Below are 15,137 nucleotides of genomic sequence, written 5' to 3'. Positions count from 1 at the left end.
TTAGGATAGTTTAGCATATTGTATATCTCACTCTGATACATCGACAACCGGATCTCCGCTAACAGTCCTTTTCATATCCGTTAGTATCTCAGTGATACCAACGTGATACCTTAGTTAACTAGGGTTTACAAATATTTTATTATATTAAGTGATACCCTAATTAACTAGGGTTTACAAATATTTTATTATATTAAATATACAACATATATATTATTTGTTGTTGTTTGAGAGATCGAGCCTATATAATTTGCTTTACGTAAAAACACAAGGAAAGTCTATATAGAGCTTCTTCAAAATCAAGTACTTAAATAATTTTGTGCAATTCTAACAGTCAAGCAACTACACTGCTTTTTAATAAACTAATCGAAAATTTGGAATACCAGAAACTATGAAATACTGCAAAACTATAACTATAATGTATAAATAAGCCTTCGATAGAGTTGACCATTCGATTTTGGCAACCAAGCTTTGAAGCGAATGAAATTGGTGGGGCTTTGTTGTCGTGGATGAATAGCTATCCGGCTGATAGAAGACTTGTGGTAAAGTTTGCCGGTTTTTCATCGAATGATTTCTCAGCTTCTTCAGGGGTTCCCCAGGGCTCCCACCTTGGTCCCTTGTTCTTCAACTTGTTTATCAATGACATCACATCCACTCTAAAAGTACCGTGTTTGATGTTTGCCGATGACATACAGCTCTACTGTCGGATTAAGTCTGTTACTGACAGCTCAACATTACGTGAGGTTGAACACTGGTGTAAAAAAATTGGTATGACTCTAAATTCGGACAATTGCTCTGTGGTGTCCTTTCGCAAAACAATCACTCCAGTGACGTTCGATTATCACGTGGCAGGTCAACTTCTTAACAGGCAGCAGTCAGCGAAGGACTTGGGCGTTCTCCTCCGTCACGATTTGAATTCTGAGGACCACGTGCGTTATGTGTGCGGCAAAGCCTTTAGAATGCTTGGTATGCTGTCCCGAGTCTCCCGCCATCTACGTGACCCGCACACTTTAAGAGCCATATACAGTGCGCATGTTCAGCCTTTTCTGGAGTACTCTTCTGCTGTCTGGGCCCCTCATCAAGATTATCTTAGACAAGACCTTCAGCGTGTCCAGAGAAAGTTTATTAGAATTGTTGGATTTAGGATGGGCTTCAACTATGATGAAGTGCCAGTGTCTGACCTGGAGCGTGCCCTTAACGTGAACTCCCTGGAGGAGAGAAGAGATGTCCAAGATGCCATGTTCCTATTCAAGCTGGTCACCAGTGCAATTGATTCTCCATTTCTTCTGGAACGTGTGAGCTTTATATGTCACGGACGTACGAGATCCATGGAGTTGTTCGCCAGGAGAAATCACAATTCCTCCCTGGAGGCCAATTGCACGATGCAGCGGGTATAACGGCTGGGTAACCGCATCTCCAATCACCTGGACTTCTTTTCCTACTCTCCTAACCAGTTTTAAGCTTCTGTCGAGCGCTTTCTGTTGCATGGCTCCGAGTGAATTTTTGTTCGTTGTCAGCATGTCTTATCTCTTTATGATAATAATATTGCGTTATTGCTTGTAATTTGTTATTGATTGCTTGTTATTGCTTTTTCATTTTGTCATTGATTCTTTTGATTGATATTGTTCTTTTATGCAGGTTGGATTGTTGTTGACATTATTAGTCATTGTTATTTTTATGCATGTTATTTCTATTACTGTTGGTATTACGATTCTCTGGTTGTTTTTTCTGTTATTTGCTTCATGTATTTGTTTATTGTTAACTGTTTATATAGTTTTATTATTTATTCCCTACGTATTTAGTTAGTTTTTATATATCTATATAAGCCTTATTTATCCTCGTTGTGTTTTCATACCTTGATTATTTATTATTGTGCTTATGAAAATGTTTATTCTTTGTATTTTGGTTTATCTTTTAAGTCTGCCATATTATGTACACGTTGTAAATTGGATGATGTCCGTTGGAAATAAAGAAATAAAGGAATAATAATGTAAACTATTCAGCCTCCTTTTTGGGATATGAGTTTGATAGAATCCAGACCCACTGATCCCCATGCAAAGAGTGAGAATACGTATTTAGTATATAAACACAACGTTGGATTTCAGAAAATCAGTTTATAAATATAATATTTTTGCAGTCCAACTCGTTGTTTTACAACTGTTGAAAGTTTTAAATGTGGTACTTAGGACTTTAAATACGCAAAATTTATTTTAAAAGGTAATATTTATTAATATAATAGGAAAAGATGGTTGCAGGGGACACTTCCAAAGTGGTTTATGTATCCCACATGAGGTCATATCAAGATGGCTACTTGGCTACTCTGAAGAAGTAGGCCACTCGTCATGCCTGTGGCTTACACATCAGACACCTAGACCACAAAAAAGCTCTCTCTGGTTTCCAAGGAGCCACCCAGTTGTCCATCAGGTGCACAGTTGAGTGCAATGGGGTTGAATGTTGAATGCAATAGATACGATCCCAAAGTACGGCGGAGCAAACCGAGGTTTCTGCACATAATGGCGTATGGTGGGAAGGGTTAATATAAATAAGCGGAAGGCGAAATAGAGCTAAACTCAACTGTCAATATTCACATCCAATCAACCCTTCCCACCATAAAGTAATTTTTGGGATCATGTCTAAAACATCGTAGTGCACTCAACTGTTCACTTGATGAGCCAATCAGAATACCTCTTCATCTAGATTACACTAGATAGTTACTATGTAATCCAGACAGAGCTATTTTGTGGCCTACATGTCTGATGTTGAAACAATGTAGAATTCGTTTTGATCGTTTTCGTCACCGATTTTTTTTATCACTTCAAACTGACGCGGATTCCAGATTGCAGAAATCAGGTCTGTGTCAGTGTCAGATTTCAGACGCTTCATTAAGCGCGAGGTGAAATGGAGTTAATTAATAGCAGTTTACTGGTGTTGTGCAACCACTTGTCAGGAGACTACCACTACACACCAACAATAAAAGTGCATTTTCTTAGTTCTTTATCATCCCATTATTACAAACTTAATGTCAGTACTAAATTATTCGTATTTCAACCATAACTATATTAATTAAGTAGAATCTTTAGCGTTTATAAAATCTTACGTAAAGATGTACTTAAAAATATAGTACATTAAATGTTTCCTTTTATGGTTATAATATATTATGTTATGTGTTAATAATAAAAATGTTGATATACTGAAATGATATTCAATGTATATGAAGTACCAATAACTAGTTGTATATCTAATCTTAGTCAAGAAGGAATGCCCTCTGTAAAGTTGTCTAAAATACTTAAATTATATATATATATATATATATATATATATATATATATATATATATATATATATATAATCCCGGCGGAGCAAGTACTTTTTGTGATTCAATGTTTATTGAAATTAAATAAGGCTATTGCCATTTATACAATTTAACGTAAATAAAAGTCGTTTGACAGGTGTTTGGTCTTCCGATCATATGTTAGTTTGCTTATTTAAACGCATATGTGACAGATACGGCTAAATACAAAATAATTGAATCGGAAAAAGTAAGCGCTCTGTAGTGTAATGGTAGCACATTCACCCGGCAAGTGAGAGATCCGGGTTCGACTCCCGGCGGAGCAAGTACTTTTTGTGATTCAATGTTTATTGAAATTATATATATATATATATATATATATATATATATCTTAATCACAATTTAAGTTCAAATGCTACTATGCGTAGCATAATAAGAAGGTATATTTGGCACTTGTAACAGAGAGGAATATACGTACCAGGAATGCTTCACCATTTGATAGTAACTACATCTGACATTTTTATTCATCATTTTCTATAACATAATTTTTGCCCTAGACGACTCTTTGATCTAATTTAGGCCAAACATTGTATACAACTCAAATCTGCATTTTCAATAAAACTTTCATTTGTTTTAATGTTAAGCATTACGTGTTTTATATATATATATATATATATATATATATATATATATATATATATATATAAAACGTCGTTGCTTACTTGTGTTGATTTATACACCTAAGAATCTAAAGAGCTTTGAAAGGACATAAATGATTTTAATTATGCGTTATAGTTATACTTAAGGTTGTCAAAAAACTTTGACATATTTTCATTTCAAGATTTGCAGAAAATGTGGAAACAAAAAGACATTAAGGAATATGTTAATAAATGTGACAAAAGAATAATATTGAAGTAACTAAAATAAAGAAAATGTATCCAGGATATAATTAATTTAAAGTAGGTGTTCCCTTGTCTTTGTGGAGCACTGTGTATAATAGAGATCTCTGGCCTGAGGGAACATATGCAAGCCGATGTAAATATTTGGAAACTGGACAAAATACAAAGGTAAGGGATCTGCACATTTGGATAATGATGGTCGGCTTAAGTCTCTTGTAAATGATCCACCTAATGACACTTCTTTAAGGTTACCTGCATCAACTGGCACTTTACCTAGTTATTGCGCTGGTGACTAAACTATAGCGCACTTCAATATTCGGTCGCTTCGTAACGAGGTGCAACAGCTGGAAGTTAATTTGGAACATAAACCAGCTGATGTAATATGTCTTTCGGAACATTTGCTTTATGAAGGAAACCTTGTATTTCCCAGATGGTTTTAGATTTGCAAGTTCTTTTTGTAGGACTGCTACTGATAAACATGATGGATCAGAAATTCTCATTAAGGAAGATTTGAAATGTTGTATAATTGATTTGTCTATGTTTGCGATCAGTCTATTTGTGAAATATCAGCAATTTATTTTAATTTGTTTTAATTTATCTGTACAGAACTTAAAATCCAAATAGTGTATCTTTTTTGATTTTTTTAAAATGTCCTTGTATATATCACCAGAAAATCTTACATTGCCGTGGCAGGTGACTTCATTATTGATATTATCAAGAACAATAAATCTGAAACTCAAGATTTTCTCAATTTGTTACAATCATTCAATTTGTGCTGTATCTATTCTTTACCCTCACAATCTAGACTATATTGACAATATACAGCAGCTACAAATGTTTTAAAGACAATTTTAGGTCAACATATACTGTCAGACCATGCAGGTGTTTGAGTGAATTTTTATAATCTAACAACTAGCAGTAATATTCTACTAGGAAACAGAGTTACCTCAAAGGGTGAGCTTGATAAATTTAGAGTTACATTATCTTATGTTAATTGGTCAGTTTTGAATGACATACTTGATGTAATTGTTTGTTTCTCAATGTTTGTAAATATTTTTATGCCTTGTTTTGATCTCTCATGTCCACAGATTTTTGTGAAACCAAAGGCTAAAATAGGGCTACCTAAACAAAAAACTTATGTTATTTGGTATACTGGAGTTGTAAAAAATGCAGTTAAGTAATGTTGGCATTGTATGACACATGGAAATTGATACTAAGAGTCGGAGATAAAACTAGATTTAAAAACTTTGAAAGGCATTATAATAATAAATCAAGAATGAAAATATAGCTTGGAATGATTTTCTCATAAAACACTCTAAAACAAATTTAAAACCGCTTGTAGCCTTGTTAAAAAGGAAACTATCCTATCTAGGGCAAAAGTATAACATCAACATTACCTAATTAATAGTTGTTATAATTTAATTTATATATACCACTTGATGCCTATGACCAGAAATGCCTATCCACTTGATTTACTTAACAATGTTAAAAATTCTAACAGTCTAACTAGGCCTAATTTTGCATTTTCTTGAAATAATGTAACTGTTGAAAATGTACTTGTTGTTGTGTTGCAAATGATTTTATCTCGAGCCTTGGATGTTTATGGCCCATAGCTTATTGTGTGTGTGTGTGTGTGTGTGTGTGTGTGTGTATATATATATATATAATATATATATATATATATATATATATATATATATATATATATATATATATATATAGATAGATAGATAATATATATACATACATATATATATATATAATATGTCTTTAAAATAAATTTAACGTTGGACTTAAAGTTTGAGTGTTACACTACTTTATAATAAAGTACATGCACGTGCACAATGGCTATAAACATACACTTTTGACAGATTTTCTACATCAGCGTTGAAAATATAATGCACTTGAGCAAGAAGTACTTATACACGGGCAAAGCTTACGAAAAACGTGCGGAGCCGCGGGAAACAGCTAGTTATGTAACTAATGAAATTTTTTGTTCCACTAACATATTTGATAAACTTAATTTTAATGCAAGTAGTTTTTCCTGAGAATTTGAAAATTACAAAAAGTAAAAAAAAATTTAAGAAGGGTATTTATTAACTCTCATTATTTTACTTGTGTGTTGACTTGTCCCTATTGCAATATTGTGTTTGTTAACGGCATAAATAAATATTATTGAGCTCTTGGTGTGAAGCACATACATCATTAACGATTGATCATTCCAAAAAAGGTACTTTAGCACTATTTTTTGTGAAATGGTATCGAATTAGTATGCTACCCTTTCGACGTAGGAATCTCTTACTACCGAATGTTAATGATACAGATAGTCGCCTCTGATACAGATCAAATTGGGTTGAAGATGTTCTTCCCTACTGTCATATAACTGCATCTGTGGCAAGTTTGTACTAAACTAAGGACACAGTTATCCAGAAGAAGGTTATAATAAGTTCCGTCCGAAGTAGGTTGAAATAATTTGTTTTTCGAATTCTATTTTAATACAACAAATTAATCGATTAAAAATTTGTATAAATTGTTTCATACACTACTCCGCCATGAAAGCCATATTTTCTGACAACAAAATATCTTGGAGAGTGATACAGCAGTGGACAGATAGGTGACTGCTGCTAGAAGCCTGACTGTTTTGGCCGTAGCGATTTTTCCGTGCACGTATCGGAATAATCATAGTTTTGACAATACCGCCATGACAACATACGAGAGAAATTTTAAGATAATTGTAAAAATCAAGTTATTGATAGGGCAGAATAATTTAATTGCTGATGCAACACCTTTTTTGACAATGTCTTATTAAGTAGGTAATTAAAAACAAATTAACTTGTTGTGATTTCTACAAAGTTAAGAGTTATATATGTGGAATGATTTTTTTAGTTTTTACAATCCTTACTCATGTCTATTAAAATTCTTGGGACCAAATTATTAAATTAAATTCATACGTACTCATCCTACGAAGAATTCGGACATAATTTGAAGAACTTGTACAATTGTGTGTTTCTTCTATTGAGTATTGACTTATCGAAATCCGCTCCGGACTTAGCTTACTAGCGTATTCAAATCGTCCGACTCCGTTAAATATCAAGAAATGTGATAAATAAAATAATCAACTGGTTCAAAACTTGCGGCGAATCGCAACTGACTATATACTAACATCATAGCGCAACCAGGCCTACATCATACATCATAGCGCAACCAGGCCTACATCATACATCATAGCGCAACCAGGCCTACATCATACATCATAGCGCATCATCATAGCTCCCGCCACCGTCACGTTGCGCCACATATGTTCACATTTACAACTTTTCAATTTATTACTCTCATTTTATACACGGTGTCAGTGGTGTATTTCAAGTTTTTCAAGGGGCTAGCGGCTATCTGTCGCCCTTTATTTGTTTCATAGCCAAAGTTGTATTAAAACTTAGCAGGTATATATGTAACATTATAAGTTAACATCAATCTTGTTATTTTTGTTACCATTTATTAATTTATTTTAGTTTACCGACACTGAAATATGATTAGTTTAGAAGAAATAAGAACACTTTACAATTAATTATAAACTAACTAATGTATTTCAGTCGTAAGTATGCACGCTGGCAAGTAAAATGTCTGAAAACAGTCTCTCCGCTAAATGTGCTTCAATCAAGGATCGTCAAAAAAGATTCAATTTTATGTCACCATAGAAAATATGTCTTGAACTCCGTAGACATGTAACAATTTATAGAGATTAAAATACTTTTTGGACGTTCTTACTCTTTATGTTCTTTTGAGAAACAAAATAAATGTAGACATTCTATAGCAAAATCTTCTGGTAAAGAGAGATCTTCGTTATAAAAACTGCACAAATTTTTACAGAGGTCAGTTAGTGTCTCTTTGTCTTCGCTTTTCTCTAAAGATGAGAAATCCAAAAATCGAGGTCAGCTCATTGTGTAAAGTTTTTATATTTTCACTTCATTAGATAGGGTGTCTAATATTGCATAAAAGGTGTATATTTTTAAATTTATCTCTGTCTAGAAGTTTTATTTCACCTTCTCCAGTCTCATCAGGTTGGAGCTTTCATGGCCTCTTTTTCTTGAATTCATCCTCATATACACAAATTTTTGACTTTAGCAAGCTCCATTTTCATAAATATCGATATCTTTACATAAGAAAATATGCTACTGATATACTCTGATAATGGTCCAATGAACATTAGTACCTACTGTTGATAAGTCGGTTACAGATGATGGCATCTTTTTACTAATAATATTGAATCTGTTGAGTAGATCTCCCTACAAAATTGACAAAAATGCAGTTCCCAGTCTTTTAAGCTTGCAAAGGTAGCTACCAAAATACGCCACCGCACGCTGTATAACAAATACGTGTATTTTACTTTGTTAAATAACGTAGATAAACTTAAACCAGGTGTCTTGAAAGTCCCACTTCCCCTATTAACTTTTTATAAATAGAGATGGAGTGATTTACTTTTGGGGTTGTTTATATGATCAACTGAGGAGTTTTTTATGTACGAATATCTTTGACTCCCCCCCAAAAAAAAATAATTAGGTATTTTGGGAGTAAGTCAAACCCTAACAAATGACACCTCATTTAGAGGTATTATAAAACGAAGAATAGTGCCACAAACTAGAGGTCTCTAATATTTATCAAATTTGGTGGCCAATTGAAGTTTGAAATTGTTTATTAAACCCTTACGGTTTAAATTACATTTAAAGTTATTGTGCGGCAGATAAAACATTCACTGGCTAGTTATTTTGAGAACTTAGGATACATAATCATAAAAACAAGTTATTGAAAGAATCAACAACCATGGTTAACATATCATTTATTAGGTTTAGCTTTGTCTGACCGAAGCCCATAAAAGCCCTACAAAATTTTGTGTGAAGCCGCGGGTAAATGCCAGTAGTTTAAATAATGAAACAAATAAAAACATAAGTGAACTATGAGTCATGGTCCAACTACAAGTATACTTTCAGTTTAACACCAAGTTAAAACATATTTTGAATATTTGTATCAATGAGGGAGGGGTTTCAATGCACAAACCCCCTCCCCCTGATACGCCTATGGTTTCAACACGCAAACATGTTTATAGCATTTATGCAGATTTTAAAAATACTTCAAAATTATAGAAAATATTGTTAAACACAAAGACATTCTTGTTTTGGAACAAATAGTTGAAATAAAGTAACTGTTGTTTGTAACAGAAATAATAATTTTTTATAGGGTGGAATATTCTAGCTTCAGAATATGGATTTGAATACTTTTATATACAAAAATAGTCCTTTTGCATCTTTAGTGGAATATGCCCCTGAAGTTAGTCATACAAGTTTTCGATATACCCTTTATATTTGACGTAAAGAGAGAATGTATTAGCTAACATCAATTTTACACCCATCTTGTTCCAACTGGAATTCAAGTGGTAAATCAGCTCAATCTTGTTATTTCTAAAGCTTTTATGATATTAACTGTTCTTGTAATTCATTTTCAACAAAAATTCATGACCACAACTACATTAACTACAGTTATCTTCATACCACCCTGACGCTGACAAGCCCTTCTTAACATCGTCTCATTGTTTGTCTGTCCCTCTGTACGGATCCTTGACAGAAATAGATTTGACTTGAAACTTGTACAGTCTTCTTTTCGTCCGAGGAAAACTTTACTGATTTTGGTCTCGTAAGGTGAAAAGGCTGCAAGGTTGCTATCAGTATGGCGTAAATAATTGCAAAAATTCATAACTCATGACTTTTTTATTAATTTAATATTTGTTTTGAAGATTTATATTCCATTAAGCAACATGTACATGGAGATAGAAACATTTTCTTACCATGCAACTATTTATGTAAGATTACATGAATATCTAAAAAAAAATTAAGAGGTCTTAAGAGGATTAAGAAATTCTGATATTTTAGTAGTTTCTATTGTTAATAGTACGGCTTGTGTAGTAGTGCAGAGGTACTTCAGAGAGGAAACATGCATTTATGAAATATTTTACAATAGATTGTGTACCTAGTTGTGTAGCTACATTAACAACTTATAGATATATTGAGATATCTTTGATATTAAGTATTCTCACAAAATGCTGCGATTGGACATGAAACTGGGCAATAACTCATCCTGTGAACACATAATTTTTACCTATACAGATTTCTACTGCTGACATAAAACATGCCAAACTGTTATGAAAATTTGTTTAGCTTTCCACAACAAACAACACTGCTTCTTCCTGAGCACTTATGGCCCACGTGAAACATAAGTTGCTACTTTTAAGCCTTGCACCCAATATTTCAGGAGAAATTTTCAGGCTTGTGGAAATACCACATATATTTTTAATAAGTATTAGTACACAACTGTATGTGTGTGGGTACACAAGCCATATTTTTCATGATTTTTTTACTTGGAACAAACTTAGGTAAGTAGGTTTGTTAACAGACTAAAAATAATATCCAGTGAACAGGAATTTTTGTTGACAAAAATGTGTGTTTAAGACCTGCTTTTTTCTGACTAAATGTTTTGCATTTAAAAACTGTAAGCCCCTTTCTGACCTGAATATAATTGGTAAATGAAAAATTCAACTCTTTGGAGACTGCCCAAGTTACTGACTGATATATCAATATATTGTAATTATAATGAAGTAATAATAATATATACTGAACTGCAAGTGTAAATAACTTTTTAGTTTTCGAAACTTCAAACATTTGTTTAAACTGTGTATCAAATAGACAGATGTAATGTATTTTTTAAGAAACTATCACACAATAAACTCCACCAAGCTCTTCAGCAGCTGGATAAGCTTTCAATTATTGTTAGGGAGGAAAACTTAAGGTGTTTTAACTGTACAAATTTCAAACATGATCTGTGTTTCCAATAACTTTGACAAGCATAGAATAACTGGTAGTCAAAATTAAATATACATAGTAACATTATTTATTTTTCATATCATTTTAAAACTAATCATGCTTGTAGTGTACTATATGCATATCTAATATTAAAAACATTTCCACAGTATTAGTATAAGATTTTTAATAAAAATTAAACTAAAATTTTATTTTAATGTTGTATGCAACATAGTGTGTGTTTTTACTCACAAAGGAATTTACTTCAAGTATTTTGATATCAAAATTTGTTATTCAAGTTGAGGTTTGGTTGTAAAATAGTCATGACCTTGGAGTTCGGACCAATCTGTTTGAAAACTTAACATGAAATTGTTTTCCAATATGATTATATTTTGTAATCTCAAAACGATCTAAGAACGACTAAAATTTCTGTAATTCCTGTAATGGTCTTCATACTATTGAAGTTACTACTTATTTCTGAAGGATGTAATGAAGAAGATGAACGTTATTTAGTATGGTATTAAAAAAATATAAACTTTTTTATCACTTTATTTAAAAATAATATTATTGGGTATAGAATTTATTTTTTTAATTACTTAACTCTGTTTTTTGTATTAATTTTACTATTAGTTTACTAAAATAATAAAAAAATCATTTTACAGTGTGCAACAACTTTTTCAGTTGTATACTATATTTTCTATAAGAGGACAAAATTGAATGTTGATTGGTTAGAAAACGAGAATAAAAAGCACAATTGCACAAAACAAAACAAGATTGCCAATATGACCATATAGCTGGAGTGACGTAATGCAATGTGAATAAGATGTAAATAATTTATACAACATGTTCGCATCAATATTTGTAGAAAGGTCATAGGATATTGTTAGCATAGAAAATCATAACTTTATGAAGTTTCCATGACTAACAAAACTTAAAACAAATAGCAGGCTAAATATAGCCAAAATTGTCTTGTTGGACTATAAATAGCCCGCTCATCCTAGAAGGGATAACTAAAAAATATAGTTGTGGTCTCTCTATAATGTATATGAAGTATGTATCTGACTCAACTTTATAATAAAAACCGCTGTCATAGATGTCCGTAACTGATTATATTACATTTTAAACAGCTGCTCTCCAGTTCTAAGGCACAACTAGTTATCAATAACTAGTGAAGAACTAAATTTTTTCTTCAGTCGTTCATAAACACATTGAGGGAATAATAGGAACATTTACTACATTGAGTGTGGGAAGTAAAACAATGAACCGTTAAAAAATTACACCAATTTATTTCTGTCAGTTTTACAAACCAAACAATATTACTTTGTTAAATACAACCACTGGTTGAAAAAAGTGAAAAAACACAAACACTCTAATTATATGCTAAAATTGTATCACTAACAGAGAACAACGATTAACAATCATAACAACTTATGAAATCACAATATTTCAATACATTGATTGTTTATGTTCTCAACATTTTATTGCTCACTTTTACAAATTTTGGTTTTTTGTGTTTACAACTATTCAAAAAATATCTGGACCTATATTTAATATTCTCTCCTGATAAATAAAAATGTGAAAAAGAATCAATTACTGTTGAGAGTTAGAACATGCCATTTTTCACAAAAATAAAAGGATAAACTGCCAATTTCATTATATTACCTCTCCAGTACATACAATTTGTCCAAGATAATTTTTTGTTAAACATCAAATTTTTGTCCAACAAGAAGTCCAACACCCCCCCTTCTCACTCATGTGGTATTTCTACATTTCAATCCCCCCTAGTTCTCCCAAGCTAAACGTCAAGGTTTAAAAGCCAAAGGTATAATATGCTACAGAGATTCAATAAATTGGAAAAAAAAACACACCTTACAATTCGAAAAAGTGACCCCAAAACCAACAATATTGGGTGAAGTAGCCTTAAGTGGCATAAAAAGGAAATAACTTTAAAGGATCATATACTTTCTCAAAACTTTTTATTCAAACCCTCCATTTGTCGTAAATCCAATCCAGATATTTTTCAACAGATCTCTTGTACAAACACAAACTGGACAGGGTGTTGATATCCTCTGTGTAATAATAATACTCGAAAACCACACAAAATTTGCTTTTGATCAGTGCTTACAATTTTATAACAACTATACTCAAATTATTACAACTAAAAGTATTCATATTGAAAATTGATACAGTAAATAGGCTTTTGGAGTTCATGAATATAACAAAATATCCATAAATTTATGCGAATTTCTTCATACCCAGAACTGTTTTTAATCATCTTTTTTTATTAATAACCTCAGGACCTTCTAGGATCCTCCAATATTGGTAGTCATCCAACCATTTACACAACCTTGTTTGTTATGATCATTAAGTAATTCTATACTGCATAAGGTGCTTCCATAATGAACTAAATATCTAAATTACACTATTTGATACACCCTGATGCATTCAGTGGACCTTAGGAAGAACTTACTGTATTTTGGCTATAAATTGCAAAATAAGCTCAAAACACAATTGATCATGCCCAAACAACCAATCATCATAGCTTTAATACCCCAAACGGAATAAAAATCAGGAAGTAGAGATGACAGCTATTGAGGTTAAATAGACATTATCTAACCTCAAAACATTGTACATCGGCTTACTGTATTTGGGTTAACAAATTATTTTAAATCCACACTCAAGGTATGAGGCAATCTAATGTTGACAAGTGCATAAAGATTAAAGGATAGATAGTCTTCAATGCAAAACTGAAGAACCCAAATCAAGATGTAAAGAAATGTTTGATACTATCATAATCATCACAATTTATCAAATGCTATAAATTATTTTTTGCATTGTTATTAATGTGCTGTAAACATATTTTTAAAACACAAAATGCCTACGAGTTGATACAACAATAAAACTATGTTTATTATAATAATGAACATTTTGCTACAATTGCAATACTGTAAATTTAATTTTAATGACCTGTGCTTCACAAATAATCTGGAGGGTATCTGATAAATCTCATTTTTTCCAGAGAATCACCATGCAAGCTCTTGCAATAAAGCTTGAGCTCAACCCACCGGAAAATAAAGCTATACAAATAAAAAATAAATTGGAATTATTTGCACCACAACATAATGTGAGGTACAAAGGCAGTACAAAAACCATCTGAAAGGAATCCTCCAATATTTTATTGGCAATTCACAGAGTTGTAGGAATTCTCCAATATTTTATTAGCAATTCAGAGAGTTCATCAGGAAAAATAAAACAATTATTGATGAACTGCCATCCATAAATGGAAGAGATTCACAGAAATGTCATCTAAAGCTACATTCTTCACGATTATCTTGGAGAATATTGGAATCATACACAAGACCTGTACTATGATGATGACAGAGAAATATCATGTAAAGCTATATTTTTCAAAAATATCTGAAAGATTGGAGATCATCACGACATAAAATATGGTGACTTACAGAAATGTCACCTAAAGCTACATTATTCAAAGTTGTCTGGCAGAGGATTGAAGATCATCACAAGACATGTTTTATGATGACTTACAAAGGTCATTGAAGATTTTCATAGTCTTCTTCAAGATGATTGCAGCTCATTCACAAGATCTGTTATTTTTATGACAAACAAAATTTACCTAAAGGGACATCATTTACAGTTGCATTCAAAACTGTATCTGCCTGCCAGCTCTGTTAGTGTATTTTTTTGGAAATCTTCACGGAGGAAGAGAAAGTTAAACAAAAATTTCAAAACAACTAAGAGAATCAACGAAAAGAAGAATTCATAATTCAAGAATAAGTCGGTTTTTAAACCTTGCAGTTTGCTTAATTTCGAGAAACTTCATATAAACTAAATATGAACAATGCGATAAATCTATCCAAACAAGTTTCTAGCTAAACACTTGCGATAAGCTACAGGTGCATTAAAGCTTAGAAAATATTCCGGATTTAGAGTTTTGAAATCTAATAATAATTTATGAAGGCTTTTGGAAAGATGAATTTGGACAGTATAAAAAATTATTTCTAGTTTTCCAAAGAAATTTGTAAATAAAACATAAATCTTTAGAAATTCACTACAATACAGTAGAACCCCTCATATCCGGCCACCACG

At 32.0% G+C, this 15,137-nt stretch overlaps 1 protein-coding gene across 1 annotated transcript; it reads left to right on the top strand.

Annotated features, from left to right (window-relative positions):
- Positions 1 to 767: 767 nt before the first annotated feature.
- On the top strand, positions 768 to 1,394 carry LOC124355618. Its single transcript, XM_046806780.1, has one exon. It carries the CDS (start codon positions 768 to 770, stop codon positions 1,392 to 1,394), a length of 627 nt encoding a protein of 208 aa, XP_046662736.1.
- Positions 1,395 to 15,137: the final 13,743 nt, after the last annotated feature.

This window comes from Homalodisca vitripennis, chromosome 2, assembly GCF_021130785.1.
Source record: "Homalodisca vitripennis isolate AUS2020 chromosome 2, UT_GWSS_2.1, whole genome shotgun sequence".
Taxonomy (NCBI): domain Eukaryota; kingdom Metazoa; phylum Arthropoda; class Insecta; order Hemiptera; family Cicadellidae; genus Homalodisca; species Homalodisca vitripennis.
Note: the sequence above shows the minus strand (reverse complement) of the source record. Positions and strands in the feature narration are given on the sequence as shown.

Coding starts and splice junctions, on each gene's coding strand:
- LOC124355618 (XM_046806780.1), top strand. CDS start 768: ATGACTCTAAATTCGGACAATTGCTCTGTGGTGTCCTTTCGCAAAACA.